Source organism: Nycticebus coucang, chromosome 21, assembly GCF_027406575.1.
Source record: "Nycticebus coucang isolate mNycCou1 chromosome 21, mNycCou1.pri, whole genome shotgun sequence".
NCBI classification, from domain to species: domain Eukaryota; kingdom Metazoa; phylum Chordata; class Mammalia; order Primates; family Lorisidae; genus Nycticebus; species Nycticebus coucang.
Genome location: NC_069800.1, coordinates 55,237,843 through 55,251,913, shown reverse-complemented (window position 1 = coordinate 55,251,913; position 14,071 = coordinate 55,237,843). Strand labels below are relative to the sequence as shown.

Sequence of the window (14,071 nt, the reverse complement as noted above, 5' to 3'; positions counted from 1 at the left end):
GGGATTACAGGCTTGAGCCATCATTCCTGGCCTACTATGCATTTCTTTTTTTGTTTCTTGAGACAAAAACAAAAAAACATAGAGTCTCACTATGTTGCCCTGGGCAGAGTGCTCTGGCATCACAGCTCACAGCAACCTCAAACTCTTGGGCTTACGCGATTCTCTTGCCTCAGCTTCTCAAGTAGCTGGGACTACAGGTGCCTGCCACAATGCCAGCTATTTTGTTGTTGTTGTTGCAGTTGTCATTGTTGTTCGCCCGGACTGATTCAAACCTGCCAGCCTCAGTGTATGTGGTCGGTGCCCTACCCACTGAGCTACGGGAGCCACCCATTTCTATCTCAGTTATCTACTGCTATAGAATGAGCCACCATAGAATGTAGAGCCTTAAAACAACAATTTTGCATTACCTCTCATAGTCCTGTGGGTTGACAGAGCTCAGCCAAGTAGTCCCTACTTGGGGTCTCATGCAGCTGCACTCAGAAAGCAGCAAGGCTTGCTGGGGTTGGATGTCCCCAATGACTTCTTCACTCACATGTCTGGTGCCTCAGTTGAGATGGCTGGAGCAACCAGGGGCTACTTGACATCTTTTCCTTCCACCCTGGCCTTCCCTCATGCCTAGCTTGGCTTCCTCACATCATGGTGGTCTCAAAGTGATCAAACTTCTCTGAGAGCAACTGGAGTATCCCAGAGCAGTGTTCCAAAAGACCAAGGTGGACACCACAAGGCTTCGCGTGACTTTCCGGCCTCAGCAGTCAGGCACATCTCTTCTACTACATCCCACTGGTGACCTGGGACCATCCTGGAATGAAAGTGGGAAGGGCCGTCCAGGAGAGTGAAGACCAGAGGGTGTGGTGCTCAGTGGGCCATCTTTGGGGAACAGCTCCCACGACGCTGCTTGTCATTCAATGCTTGCTTCTCTTAGTTCTCCTACCACCTCTTTAGATGGTTCCTCCTCATCTTCTGGCTCCATATTACTCAAGTACTATGAGTCAAGCTGAGACCTAACTTTTGCATCTCCATCTCCCTTAGTGATCTTGCCCAGTCTCGTGCTTCTAAACACCTGTCAGCTGACAACTCCTAAATTTGCATCTGCAGCATGGAGATCTCCCCTAAAGTCTAGACCCCAATCTCCCACAGCCTACTCAACCTCTCCCTTTGGATGTCTTACCAGGACCCCGGTGTTTGCAGTTTTAAAGCCACATTTCAGCCTGAGTAAGAGCAAGACCCCCTCTCTACCTAAAATAGGCAAAAAACAGCCAGCCGTTACAGCTGGTACCTATAGTCCCAGCTACTCAGGAAGCTGAAGCAGGAGGACTCCTTGAGCGTGGGCATTTGAGGTTGCCATGAGATAGGATGATGCCACCAGATGGCAGAACAAGACCCTGTCCTAAAATAATGAAAATAAAATCAACAAAACAAATACAATAAAATATCACCTTTTATCCATTGTTCCCAGTCACTGTTCTCCTCCCAACATTCTCCGACTCAGGTACTGGCAACCCTTGTTGCTCAGGTCAAAAGTTTTGGAGTTGGTCATGATTCTTCTGTATCCTCACCCTTATCAAACCCTTTGAATATCCGTCACTGCTCACCTGAACCAGGTAAATAACCTCACAATTTGTCTCCTTCCACCTTTATCTCCCAATACCTATATTACAGCCAGAAGCCAGGGACTCTGTTTAACTTAAGTCAGATCATCTCCCTCCTCTGCTCAGAAACCTCCAATGTTTTCTTGTTTCACTCAGTATTATTACAAAGGCCTACCTGATCCGATACCCTCTTATCTCTCCGACCTCACCCCCTGGTATTCTCTCCTTTCCTGATACTACATGGGCTACACTGACCTTGGTGCTCTTAGAATATGCAGCTTTGTGCCTTGGGGCCTTTGCACTCGCTCTTCTTGCTGGCTGGAATGCTCTTTCTCCCACATATGCCCTTGGCTTATTGCTACTCTTTTTCAGCTCTCTATTCAAATATCTCCTCATCAAGGCCTTTTGTGGACCACTTGATATAAAATATTAAGAATACTTAGGCTTGGCTCCGTGCCTGTGGCTCAAGCCGCTAAGGTGCCAGCCACATACACCTGAGCTGGCAGGTTCAAATCCTTAGTCTCTTCCTGCTATGCAGGAAAGATCCAGGAGGCTGTGTGAGTGCATGGAAGGCCCCTCATCTCTTCTGTAAGTCAGGAGGTCTTCTTTGAGATGACATTTAAGCTAAGACCAGTACAAGGAGAGCACCTTTTCCCCAGCCACTTTGGTTAAAAAGTGCTAAAGTTGAATCCTGTTGGATTCATCTGGGATCCATCCCATTCGTAAACCCATCATGGAACCAGGACGATGAAAACTGCTGACTGGCCAGGGCCAGGTCATGTCCCTCCCCAGGAACCAGTGTTTACAGTCATTTTCACCCAAACCTCACAGACTGAGAATGATGGAAGAATGGTTCACCCTCAAAAAAATATTGGGATGAGTTATCAGAAAGACTGTGGGTGCTGGGCAGGAAGAGACAGCAGCCACCCACTGCAAAGACTTAGCTCAAATCTCACTTTACCTATAAGGGCTTCCTTAGCCCAGCTCAGCCCTCTCCTTGATAAAATTAACCACTATTGCTTTGAAGCCAACACTGAACCTAAAATGTAGCATTTAAACATATATTAAAAAGCTCTTAACTACTCAATAATAAGAAAACAAACAGCCCAATGAGAGCAAGGGCAACAGAACTTGAACAGCCACTTCACAAAAGAATATACAGGAGCCAGGCTTGGTGACTCACTTCTGTAATCCCAGCATTTTGGGAGGTCAAGGCAGGAGGATCACTTGAGGCCAGGAGTTCAAGACCAGCCTGAACAAGACCCTCTCTCTATAATAAAAAGTAAAAATTAGCCAGGTGTAGTGGTACACACCTGTGGTCCCAACTACTCAGGAGACTGAAGCAAGATCGCTTGAGCCAGGGAGTATGAGGCTGCAGTGATCTATAATCATGCTACTGCACTCCAGCCTGGGTGACAGACTGAAATCTTGTCTCAAAAAATTTGTGTGTATACACACACACACCCACGACCAATAAGCACATAAGACAGTACTCAATAGCATTAGTCATCAGGAAAATGCACATTAAAATCACAATGAGCTACCACTTTGCATCATTAGCATTGCTAAAATTAGAAAGACTGATCATAACAGCATTCCTGAGGATCTGGAGCACAGGGACCCCCATCCACCCCTGATGGGAATACAGAATGAGGTGAAGCACTTTGTTTGTTTTTTTTTGTAGAGACAGAGTCTCACTTTACCGCCCTCGGGTAGAGTGCCATGACGTCACACGGCTCACAGCAACCTCCAAGCTTTTGGGCTTACGCGATTCTCCTGCCTCAGCCTCCCGAGCAGCTGGGACTACAGGCGCCCGCCACAACGCCCGGCTATTTTTTGGTTGCAGTTTGGCCGAGGCCGGGTTTGAACCCGCTACCCTCGGTATATGGGGCTGGCGCCCCACTCACTGAGCCACAGGAGCCACCCAAGCTCTTTGGAAAACAGTTTGGCAGTGTCCTGAAAAGTTAAACCTGTACCTACCATAGGATACAACCCACTACCAGGCATTTGCCAGAGAGAAACTAAAACATTTGAAGGTGCAAAGATTTGTACACAAATGTTCACAGCAGCTTCGTTTATAATCACACAAAACTAGAAAGCAACCTAAAAAGTCCATGAACCGATGAATGGTATATCCATGCCATGGGATACTACTTGGCAATAAAAAGGAACAAATTGCTGATACCTACAACATGGATGAATCTCAAAATCATCACGCTGAGTGAAAGAAGCCAGGCAAAAGTACACATACATACATGCTATATAATTCCATTCACATGAAATCTAGAAAATGCAAACTAATTTATAGTGACAGGGGTAGTTCAGAGGGGATGCCAGGAGGGAGGAATTGCAAAGGGGCAAGGAAACTTTAGGAAGTGAGATGAGTATGTTCTCCGTCCTAATTGGAGAGATGGTTTCCTGGATGTTTGTCCAAAGTGATCAAATCACACACTTTAAATATGTGCCACGAAGTGTACTTCAATTATACCTCAATAAAGGTGGGGGGATTGAATCTAAGAAAAATCACACACACACACACACACACAAAGACACATATTTGGAAGAATGCACACCAGTTAAGCATAATATTTACCTTCAGAGAATGAGAACGGGGCAAGAGCTGTGGCTTGTTACCCTACACGCAGTTTTCTATTATAGTTTAAGTTGTTTACAACAAGCATGTATTAATTATGAGTTTTTTGGGGCGGGGGAAGCAATACAGGTTTTGCCCCCAAGCCTGGGCCTGGCATTCGGGAGAGGTCGCGGGGAAACCAACCAGGTCTTTCTGCAAACAAAGACACCTCCTGGATCTGAGCCAAGGGTTTCTGAGGGCAAATTCCCCTCTGAAGACAATGAAAAATGTCCTCCCTCAGAACAAGAACTTTATTTACACCTTGTGTCTATTATATTCCAGACTGAGGCCCACATGGAATAATTGTCCAGAGAGATAACGGAGTCATTAATATCTGTCCAGAGTGGGCTTATCCCGCCAGCTTCCCATCGGGGTAGTTAAGCCCGCTGGCAGCCCTGTTATCAGTCTCTGCTGGGCACCTCTGGACACCACACTGGCTTCTCAGAGATGCGACTTTAGGACAAACAAACTGAGCCAGTGCTGGGGTCCTCACTCCTGCCTGGCCAGGAAGGAGGGCCAAGATTCGGGGAAATGTGGACCCTCCAGCATGTCCGGAGATTGGTTGGGAACAGATGTCTGAGCGTCTGCGTTTGTGTGGCTGCCCACGTGGTATGATTCTGTTTTCCTTTTTCCTTTTTGGAGACAGAGTCTCACTACGTCACCCTGGGTAGAGTGCTGTGGCGTCTCAGCTCACAGCAACCTCCAGCTCCTGGGCTTAAGCGATTCTCTTGCCTCAGCCTCCCCGAGTAGCTGGGACTACAGGCGCCCGCCACAACACCCGGCTATTTTTTGTTGCAGTTGTCATTGTTGTTTAGCAGGCCTGGGCCGGGTTCAAACCCGCCACCCTCGTTTTTCTAACCCACCCTCACGGGATCACTGGAGGTTTGAACGCGACAGCTGACAAACATGGCGGAACAGGACAAGCGCCTGGACAGAGTTTTTCGTGATACCAATGGCTGAGATCTTGTGCCAGAGATTTTGATTTAATCAGTCTGGAATACAATCAGGAGACATCACTGTTTTGGTTTTTGGGGGGTTGTTTGTGTGTTTGTTTGTTTGTTTAATGGTGTTTTTTGTTTGTTTGTTTGTTTGTTTGTTTGTTTTTAGCTTAGCAGGATCGGACCAGATGTACCCGCCGATGCCAGGGCACGGGGTGGGCGCTCTAACCATGGAGCTAACGGGCACCCAGTCACATCACTTTTTTTAAAGTATAACTTATATTTAGTAGAGTGCATAAAGTGCACAAACATTAAATAGATATTTTCATAATTTTTACACGTGTGTCCACCCATGTAACCACCACCCAGATGATGGCATAGAACATTCCTAACTCCCCAGAAAGTTCCTGCTTGCGCCATCAAGGTAGGGTGTGTGTAGGACTCTAAGCAGGACTCCAGTGTGTATCAGAATCACCTGGAGGCCTTGTTGAAACCAATTGTTAAGCCTCACCTTAGCCTTTTTAATTCAGTAAGTCTGGGATGCAGCCCCCAAATTTGCATTTGTCGCTAGTTCCTCCAGGGATGCGATGCTGCAGCCTCAGGTTAGAGAATATTGGTGTGAGCCAATCACAGTTATTCTACTCCTCTAGCCAATGACTGGCTTAGGCTTGAGCACGTGATGGAGGTCTGGCCAATGAGATTCAAGGAGAGGGCTGGAGAGGTGGAGCTTGTAAGGCAACTTCCTGGGAAAGCCTATTAAAGAGATACCCCTGGACCAAGGGTCGGGAACATTTTCATGTTGAATTAATTTAGCTGTAGTCCAGTATGGAAGGCCTATTCAAGAAACTTCAATTAATATAGTTAATACTTAAAAATGTACATTATTTTGTTAAAATACAACTACGCACTTAATGTTTCCAAAAAAATGAAACCTGTTTATTAATTTTAAAGTTAACTAATCTTTAAATGACTTTGTTGTGTCTGATTTTTGTTGAAAAGCAATTGAATATTTGGTTGCAGCATGGAGGTCTGCAGTTTCAGTTGGTCCTCTAGAGCAGTGTTTTCAACCTTTTTTACCTCATGGCACACTTGAACCTATAGTTAAACTTCCAGGCATATTTAAATTATACTGACTTTTTTAAAAAGAGTGAAAAAAAAGAATATATTTAACTGTGCTTTGAACTTCTTTTGATAATAAATTAATTCTTGATCTTTAAAATTTTTTGTGGCACACTTAAGATCCTCTCACAGACACCAGTGTGCCACAATACACCCGTTGAAAATCACTGCTGTAGATCCAGGCTGCTGACCAGTACTCGTCTGTGGCCTATTAGGAACCAAGCCACACAGCAGGAGGTGAGACATAGACGCTTCATCTGTATTTACAGCCACTCTACATGGCTCACATCACCACCTGAGCTCCACCTCCTGTCGGATCAGTGGCGTTAGATTCTCATAGGAACAAAAACCCTACTGTAAACTGCCCATGAGGGGTCTAGGTTGTGTGCTCCTTATAACAACAGAATGCCTGATGATCTGAGGTGGAGCTGAGGCAATGATAATAGCACTAGAGAGAACCTGCAAATACAGGATGGGACCAACAAGGTGCAGGAAAACAAGCTCAAGATTCCCACTTAGTCTGCATTATGGTGAGGTGTATAATTATTTCATGATATGTTACAAAGTAATAATAATATAAATAAAGCACCCAATAAATGTAATGCTCATCCCAAAACCACCCCCAATACCAACACCTGGAAAAATCATCTTTTTTTAAATTTGAGACAGAGTCTCACTTTGTTGCCCTTGGTAGAGGGCCATGGTGCCACAGCTCATAGCAATCTCAAACTCTTGGGTTCAAGCGATCCTCTTACCTCAGCCTCCTGAGTAACTGTGACTACAGGTGCCTGCCACAACACCTGGTTGTTTTTATGAAACTAAATGCAGGGCTGGGCGTGGTGCCTGACGCCTGTAATCCTAGCACTCCGGGAGGCTGAGGCAGATGGATTGCCTGAGCTCATAGATTTGAGACCGGCCTGAGCCAGAGCAAGACCCTGTCTCTAAAAATAGCTGGGTGTTGGGTGGCGCCTGTGGCTCAAAGGACTAGGGCACCGGCCCCATATGCCGGAGGTGGCAGGTTCAAACCCAGCCCCAGCCAAAAACTGCAAAAAAAAAAAAAAAAAAAAACAGCCTGGTGTCGTGGTGGGTGCCTGTAGTCCCATCTATTTAGGAGGCTGAGGCAAGAGGATCCTTTGAGCCAAGAGTAGAGATGGGATCTCACTCTTGCTTAAGCTGGTCTCAAACTCTTGAGCTCAGCCTCTACAGATGTGAGCCACCGCACCTGGCCAGAAAAATCATCTTCCATGAAACAGTCCCTGGTGCCAAAAACATCGGAGACTGCTGTTCTAGATGGCTATCAGTCATTTGTGACCTTAAGGGCATCTTGATTTGCATTAGGTAGGAGAATGTAGCTTTATAGCAATAAATGGTTGAAAAGCAAGAAAGCATTTTTCAGGCATGTTGCCTTGGTGTGGAGATATTCTGCATTTTTCCACATTTCAGTTGGACTTTCTTAGCATCAATGACTTTAAAATGTCCTCTCCTGAAAATCAACCAATTCCTTCCATAGTTCTTTAGGTGCCTTGGTGATACAAAAGGTGAGGCTGAAATGATAATTTAATTGTCATGTCATGATTCTCAAAGTCAGTGTCTCTTATATTGTATTCACCAATTAATCCGTCTATAAACAGCTGTATGTTCACATATATCATTCTGCTCATCAATGACCTTTGCTAACTGGAGAAATTGTTCTTCTGAAATTTCCTTTTGAAGAAGTATTATGAAAAAAGATATCTTTTTGAAAATGCTTGGATTGGCCTGGTGCAGGGGCTCATGCCTGTAATCCTAGCACTTGGGAGGCCAACGTGGGTGGATTGCTCGAGCTCAGGATCCAAGCATTGTGGCAGGCTCCTATAGTCCCAGCTACTTGGGAGGCTGAGGCAAGAGGATCATCTGAGCCCAAGAGTTTGAGGTTGCTGTGAGTTGTGATGATGCCATGACAGTCTACCCAGAGAGAGTGACACCCTTGTCTCAAAAACAAACAAACAAGTGGGCTATCTCTGATTTGTGTTTTAGAAGCATTTAATACCCTGCTACTCAGAGAATGGTCCAGGAACCTGCAGGATCCACATCTCCTGGAAACTTCCTAGAAACACAGAATCTCAAGCCCCACCCAAGACTTACTGAATCAGAATCTGCACGTTTAATCCAGATATCTTTTTTCAAAATGCTTACATTTTTTAGCCGCATATCCTATACAGACTTAGTTTTACCTTGTAAAGAAATATTCAAGACCCCCATGAAGAACTGAGCAACACTGCTTTAACCTACACAGCCAGCATATATGCTTTGGATTTCTGGGCCTTTCTATGAGCCTGTCTACCAACAGCTGCATGAAATCATGTTATTCTTAATCATATGAAAATAAAAAATCATGGATTCAACATACAAGAGCTTCCCGGTCAATTTTCCCATACACCTGAGCTGTCAAAGTTGGGAGGATGAATGTCTGGCTTCATCTGCTTCTATCAGTGGAGAGGGCTCTTCCTTCTGCCAGTGAGTCTCCAAGGAAAAGAAAAGCAGCTGCTGGGTAGGAACCAGGAAAGTCTACCCCAAATAAATATTATTAATGCCTATTGTCAAAGGTAGGACAAGGCTCAAAGGTGTGAAGTCGCTTGCGTAATATCACACAGGCAGAAAGTTCCTACACTGTGTAGGAAACTGGCATACATTTCTATAAATAAGAGTGGCTGAGTTAGTCAGTGCCGTGAGCTGGGCCCTGAACTCAGATCCTGTGAAGTCAAGTAAGATGATCTAGCCACTTCCTCGTGCTGCCTTCCTGTTGCCTTTTGTATATACATATTATATAAATATGTTTTCAAGGACAGAGCTAACTCAGGGTGGGGGTCAATAAGGTATTCATGGGACTTCCCGTATGGCTAGCCACAGTCAGAGAGATGGTTGCTGATACAACTGGAATTTTCCTAGCTGCTTTTGGATCCCACCCAACTCAAAATGCATATGGCACCCTTTGATACATGTTATTTTTACCACGACAAATGTTATTTTTACCATTTCCTGGCAAATGTCTGGCTGGCTCCACTGGTAAATGATGAAGTTCAGGGTGGAGCCGGCAGCTTGACATTCTCTAAATGGTTAACTTTCCAGCTCAATTTCCCTTCCTGGCAGAGATTCTGGGAAATCAGAGCCTCATGAATTAGAGATGTGGAAAATTTCTGGCAAGGGAATGAAACATGTTGAGTGTTTATAGAGAAATTTCTGGAGTTTACATTTTTCTTCCACCTTATCGTGAGTCCAGGTCTGGAAAGGGTGTGTTTAACTGATGTCAGTTATGTGTCTGGGGCCCAAGTTTAACACTGGACAAGTTTATCAGCCACCGAAGTAGAATGTTGCACACAATTCAGCCAATCATGCCCATCTCCAAGCTTTTGCACGTTCTGTTCCCTCTCCTGGAATGCTCTTCCCTTTCGGTTTTTCCTATGCCCAATTACATTTCATCCTCAGGCCTTGGCTCAAATGCCATGTCCTTAGAGAGTCCTTTCCTGAATTTTGTAACCAAAGTAACGCTCCTTATTTTCTTTCTCATCCTTCTATCTTATTTCCTTCATGGCACTTTGTGCGGTCTGAACTTACCTTCTCTGTGTATTCCTTTACCTGTTTATTGGCTGTCTCCCCTCCTAGAATGAAAGTGTTATGAGATCAAAAGCCACATATTTTCTGGCTCTGTCTGCTGAGAGGACTAGACACAATAACAAGCCAGTAGCAGTGAACTCACCTTCCACCTGGATGTCGGTTTCTCCAATAACAGGAACAGAGACTCCATGATTAAACAACCGATTAGTCTAGAGTTGGATAAGAAAAAGTATCAGTGACCCAGTGATCATCAACACTAACAGGACAGATTGATATCATGCACCTCCTGACATTCTGTCTTTTCTGTGTACTCTTGCCCCAAAATGCATAACCTAAATTCATTCGTGAAGAAACATCAGACCTCATGAAACCCAAATGGAGGAACATTCTACAAAATAGCTAGCCAGTACTCTAAAAGCGTCAAGACTGTGAAAGACAAAAGTAGAAGGAGAGGGGCGGTGCCTGTGGCTCAGTGAGCAAGGCGCCAGCCCCACATACGGATGGTGGTGGGTTCAAACCCAGCCCCGGCCAAACTGCAACAACAACAACAAAAAAATAACCAGGCGTTGGGCAGGCACCTGTAGTCCCAGCTACTCAGGAGGCTGAGGCAAGAGAATCGCGTAAACCCAGGAGTTGGAGGTTGCTGTGAGCTGTGATGTCATAGCACTCTAACAAGGGTGATAAAGTGAGACTCTCTCTAAAAAAAAAAAAAGTGGAAGGAGGCAGGACAATGAAATGTAACACAGTGTTCTTAGATTGAATCTTAGACTAGAAAAGGATTATTAATGCAGAAAATATTGGCAAAATTTGAATGAGTTCAGGTGATTGGATATATTAAAAGTGTAGACTTCACTATGCAATTCAGCCATGTAACAAAAAGCCATTTGTACCTCCTATTTAAATAAAATGTGTCTATTTAAATAAGAAATAATTTGGGCCTGTCATGGTGGCTCACACCTATAATCCTAGCACTCTGGGAGGAGGAGAAGGGTGGATTGCTTGAGCTCAGGAGTTCCAGACCAAGAGCAAGAGCAAGACCCTGTCTCTATGGCTCAGCGCCCGTACTCAGTGGTTAGGGCACCGGCCACATACACCAGGGCTGGCGGGTTCGAACCCGGCCCTGGCCTGTGGCCTGCTAAACAACAATGACAACTGCAACAAAAAAATAGCTGGGTGTTGGGGCAGGTGCCTATAGTCCCAGCTACTTGGCAGGCTAAGGCAAGAGAATTGCTTAAGCCTAAGAGTTTGAGGTAGTTGTGAGATGTGACACCATGGCACTCTACTGAGGGTGACTTGTAAGACTCTGTCTCACCAAAAAAAAATATATATATATATTAGAAATGAGGAAAATTTCTGGCAAAAGAATAAAACATGTTGAGTGTTTATAGAGAAATTTCTGGAGTTTACGTTTTTGTTCCACCTTAACATGAGTCCAGGTCTGGGAAGCATGTGCTTAAATGATGGCAGTTATGTGTCTGGAGCCCAAGTTTATCTAAAAAACACTGGGTCTGGGGCCCAAGTTTATAAAAAATAGAAAACCTAGCCAGGCATCCTGGTGAGCACCTGTGGGTCCCACAGCTACTTGGAGGCTGAGGCAAGAAGATCACCGATCCCAAGAGTTTGAGGTTGCTATGAGTTATGAAGCCACAGCACTCTACCCAGGGTGATAGAATAAGACTCTAACTCAACAAAAACAAAAATAAGTAAGTAAGTAAATAAATAAATAATTTGAATGAAGTTTCTATAAATGATTAGTGGTTCTTAAAGCAGAACTGCTGGCTCCTCTGGCCTGAGTCCAGGGAGTGGTATCAAATTCCATTGGTAATCATTGATTCTTCACCCCTCCAAGTCCACAATAAGAGAGAAAAAAGAAGAGACCTAGTTTCACTTAGGAATGTCCTCAATGAAGCAGTAAAAATTGCTAATTTTATCACATTTCAACCTTGAATAAATGTACTTTTTAAATTCTGTGGGTGGCACCTGTGGCTCAAAGAATAGGGCACCGGCTCCGTATACCAGGGTTGGCAGGTTCAAACCTGGCCCCAGCCAAGAACTACAAAATATATATATAGATAAATTTTAAAAAAGAATAAATAGGGTGGCACCTGTGGCTCAAGGAGAAGGGCGCTGGCCCCATATACCAAGGGTGGTGGGTTCAAACCCAGCCCCGGCCAAAACTGCAATAAATAAATAAATAAATAAATTCTGTTTGATTATGGCTTGGTGCCTGTAGCACAGTGGCTAGGGTGCCAGCCACATACAGCCAGGCTGTCGGGTTTGAACCTTGCCCAGAACTGCTAAACAACAATAACAACTGCAACAACAACAGCAAAAGAAAAGCCAGGTGCTGTGATAGGTGCCTATAGTCCCAGCTACTTGGGAGGCTGAAGCAAAAGAATCACTTAAGCCCAAGAGTTTGAGGTTGCTGTGAGCTGTGATGTTACAGCACTTTACAGAGGGTGACATAGTGAGACTGTCTTTAAAAAAAAGAAAAATTCAGGTGCAGTTGAAGGGGTACTGTTGCCTCAAGAATTCTACAAGGCCGCAATCACAGAGTCACATAGGACTATAGTTTCATCGTTTGACTGAGGGAGGATCTACTTCCAAATGCATGTGTGTGTTTACTGGCAGGATTGCCTGCCTCACAGGCAGATGGACTGAGTGTCTTGGTTCCTTGCCACAGGTATTCACAATGTGGCAGCTGGCTTCCCTCAGAGCAAGCGAGAGAGAGCAAGGGTCAGCAAGTCAGAAATCGCTGTCTTTTTGGTAACCTAATCTCACTTTTACCAAGTTCTGTTCATTAGGATGATGTCACTAGGGCCATCCACATTTGAGAGAAGGAGATTGGAGAGCAGCATAAATACCAGGAGTCAGGACCACTGGGAACCAGCTCAGACCCTCATTCTATTTTATAATAAAAATAATGACTATGTACAAAGTGTTTGCTACTTGCTAGGCATTGATTGTGCTAAGAAGTTTATATATTGTTGCATGCAATCCTTACAATTTACAAAGTAGGTACAATTCATATGAGACCATTTTGTATGTGAGAAAATAGGCACAGAGAGGTTAAGTAACTTTCCCAAAGTCACCCAGGTAGTAAATGATAGAGCAATATTGACTGATATTTGCACAAGACTAAAAAATTACAAACCACTTTTCTTTACCCTCACAACAGTACTGTGAGTTGGGGAGTCATAAATCACATTTTTGCCCATAAGAAAGCTAAAATTTAGAAATAAAAATGGTAGAGACTATTGTGTGAACACTTGGTACCTATGAGCCGTCTTTCTAGTGATTTACATCCATTGCCCAACTCACCACTCCCATTATTCCTGGTCTGTCTTGATCACCAAATGCTGATAATTAGAGATTCACAGCCAGGCATAGTAGCCCCTGGAATCCTGGCTACTCAGGAGGCTGAAGCAGGAGGATTATGTGAGTTTGAGACCAGCCTAGGCAACACAGTGAGACCTTGTCTCCTAAAAAAAGGAAAAAAAAAAATAGAGATTCCGGATGAATTGTCCTTTAAATAATCCAATCCCCCTGTAGGGATGTTTTCTTTCGCATCTTCTTGGGGTTAGGGCATCTCTCCCTGGACCTGTTTCCTTATGAATCAAGTAAGTTTTTAAGACTTTAGCAATGTGTTGGCTCGGTGCCTCTAGCTCTGCAGCTAGGGCGCCCGGCACATATACCAGAGCTGGCAGGTTCAAATCCAGCCCAGGCCTGCCAAACAATAATGACAACTACAACCAGAAAAAAATAGCCAGGCATTGTGGCGAGCACCTGTTGTCCCAGCTACTTGGGAGGCTGAGGCAAGAGAATCACTTAAGCCCAAGAGTTTGAGGTTAGTGTGAGCTGTGAGGGCCCAGCACTCTACCCAGGGTGACATAGTGAGACTCTGTCTCCAACAACAACAACAAAAAAGACCTTAGCATTGTGGGGAATTTGGCATCAGATAAAATTTATTGCTTGGAAAAATAACATCAAGCTGAGTACTTTTCTCTAACCTCATCTGAAGTCTACCAATTGGCCAGCTTTTCCAGTCATTAACAGCACATTAGGAGATTTTCACTACAGGCAAGTTCCTCAACCTAGGACTGCATTACTATAACCAGAGACTCCATATACTAAAGAAAATGATTTGGGCGGTGCCTGTGGCTCAAAGGGATAGGGCGCCAGTCCCATATGCTGGAGGT

General features: G+C 44.5%; 1 protein-coding gene across 1 annotated transcript in view; it reads right to left on the bottom strand.

Moving 5' to 3' along the window:
• Window positions 1-13,213, bottom strand: part of LOC128574205 (somatomedin-B and thrombospondin type-1 domain-containing protein-like) — a 41,151-nt gene extending 27,938 nt beyond the window's left edge. The window contains exons 1-2 of the mRNA XM_053574852.1: window positions 13,194-13,213; window positions 10,015-10,081 (exon numbers count right to left, since the gene is read on the bottom strand). Coding sequence (XP_053430827.1) covers window positions 10,015-10,081; window positions 13,194-13,202 — 76 coding nt within the window. The 5' untranslated portion in view covers window positions 13,203-13,213. The remainder of the gene's footprint in view (window positions 1-10,014; window positions 10,082-13,193) is intronic.
• Window positions 13,214-14,071: the final 858 nt, after the last annotated feature.